The sequence below is a fragment of the Nestor notabilis genome, unplaced genomic scaffold (genome assembly GCF_000696875.1).
Source record: "Nestor notabilis isolate BGI_N333 unplaced genomic scaffold, ASM69687v1 scaffold33858, whole genome shotgun sequence".
Taxonomy (NCBI): domain Eukaryota; kingdom Metazoa; phylum Chordata; class Aves; order Psittaciformes; family Psittacidae; genus Nestor; species Nestor notabilis.
The window spans coordinates 1-1,694 of NW_009939279.1; the positions used below are offsets into that span (position 1 = coordinate 1).

At 60.1% G+C, this 1,694-nt stretch overlaps 1 protein-coding gene across 1 annotated transcript; it reads left to right on the top strand.

Annotated features, from left to right (window-relative positions):
- The first annotated feature begins 211 nt into the window (after positions 1–211).
- On the top strand, positions 212–1,351 carry LOC104401020 (mucolipin-1-like). Its single transcript, XM_010019774.1, has 3 exons — positions 212–414; positions 879–1,009; positions 1,304–1,351. Exons 1-3 carry the CDS (start codon positions 223–225, stop codon positions 1,338–1,340), a joined length of 360 nt encoding a protein of 119 aa, XP_010018076.1. The 5' UTR covers positions 212–222; the 3' UTR covers positions 1,341–1,351.
- The last annotated feature ends 343 nt before the right edge of the window (positions 1,352–1,694 follow it).

Consider the following 1,694-nt stretch of genomic DNA (forward strand, 5'->3'; position numbering starts at 1 on the left):
CAGTGGGGCCATGGGTGCTGTCACCATGGGGCACCCATGGGGGTCACAGTGGACCCATGGGTGCTGTCGCCATGGGGTGCCCATGGGGGTCCCAGTGAGCCCATGGGTGCTGTCCCTGGGGGGTCCCACACAGCGGCCTATTACTTCCTCCGGGCGCTTCGAGGCGCCGGGTCCCCTTCCAAGCCCCTTTCCCCCTTCCCGCCCCAGTTCCGCTCCCTTTCCATGGTGTCCGAGTGCCTCTTCTCCCTCCTCAACGGCGACGACATGTTTGTGACCTTCGCCGAGATGCAGCAGCACAGTTACCTGGTGTGGCTCTTCAGCCAGCTCTACCTCTACACCTTCATCAGCCTCTTCATCTACATGGTCCTCAGCCTCTTCATCGCCCTCATCACCGGCTCCTATGAGACCATCAAGGTGAGAGGGGTGTAAAGGCAACTTGCCACCCGCCTGGATCCAGTGGGATTCACTTCTTGGAAGCAACCAAGGGGGGAAAGAGCTTTGCTGGGTGCTAAGCTGGGGGTTGGCGTTGCTTCCAAGGGGCTCCACCACTGCCCCGCTTCCAATGCGACCGCCCTTTGGGTGGATGAACTCGGAGCTTGAGGCTGTCCCCTCTCCTCCCACCCCCTGGGAGCAGAGACCGGCTCCATCCTCCATAAACTCATCCCAACATCCATCTAAACCTTCCCTGGAGGAGCTTGAGGCTGTTCCCTCTTCTCCCATCCCTTGGGAACAGAGACTGGCTCCATCCTGGCTCCATCCTCCTCTAAAGAGCATGAAGGTCCCCAGTGCCCAGCAACCCCCTTGAGCTCATCCCGTGCATCCAGCTCCATCCACCTCCCCGGTGCCATTCCTTAAGGAATCCCACCCTCATCCCACAGCACCAGTGTGAGGGGGAGCCCCCCGTGTCCCAGCTCCACACTTACATTGCCCAGTGCAAGGACAGCCCCAAGTCGGGCAAGTACCGGCGTGACAGCACCTCCTCCTGCTCCATCTTCTGCTGCTGCGAGCGGTGAGTGGGGGCCTGGGGGGGCCTTTTCCCAATGGATTTGGGCCTGGGCTCGAGGATTACGGGCTCTTTTCCCTCCTTATCCCATGTGGATCCCAAGCTCCAGCCCCTCGCGGCGCCGCTGAGTCGCTGCACCCATGGGGACCCCTCCACGTGGGTCTCACCAGGGTTCATGCACCCCCCCCCCCCCCCCCGTTGCTCCTCAGGGTGGGGGGATCCTTCCGTTGTGTTCCTGGATCCCAAATCCATGTGTATTTCCCTCCACATCCATCCCATTCCCCCCTGGTCTCCCCATAGGGCTCCTCTGCAAGACAACGCGCTGCTGGTGAACTGAGGTAGGACCCCTTGGGACACCCTTGGGACACCCTGAGGACAGTGTCCCTTTGTCCCCCTCTGCTTTTAAGTTCTTTTATAGCTGCTTTTAGCACCCCAAAGAGGGAACAGAGATAGGGGGACAAGGAATGGGCGCTGGTGGCCCCGTTATTCCCGATGGATTTGGAGCTGCTTTCAAGCCTGGGTGCCAGGCAGCCCCATAGGGGCTCAATGTGGGGCCTGGGACCTCTTGAATGTGGGTTTGGGAGCTTTGGAACTCCTTGGAAGAGCTTTTGGAGGCGACCTGGAGCTTTGGAACTCTTTGGAAGAGCTTTTGGAGGCGACCTGGAGCTTTGGAACTCTTTGGAAGAGCTTT

Excerpts from the sequence above, each read along its gene's own strand:
- LOC104401020 (XM_010019774.1), top strand. The coding sequence starts at position 223 with ATGGTGTCCGAGTGCCTCTTCTCCCTCCTCAACGGCGACGACATGTTT. Across the intron at positions 415-878 it reads GCTCCTATGAGACCATCAAG|CACCAGTGTGAGGGGGAGCC; the intron begins GTGAGAGGGGTG and ends CTCATCCCACAG. Across the intron at positions 1,010-1,303 it reads ATCTTCTGCTGCTGCGAGCG|GGCTCCTCTGCAAGACAACG; the intron begins GTGAGTGGGGGC and ends GTCTCCCCATAG.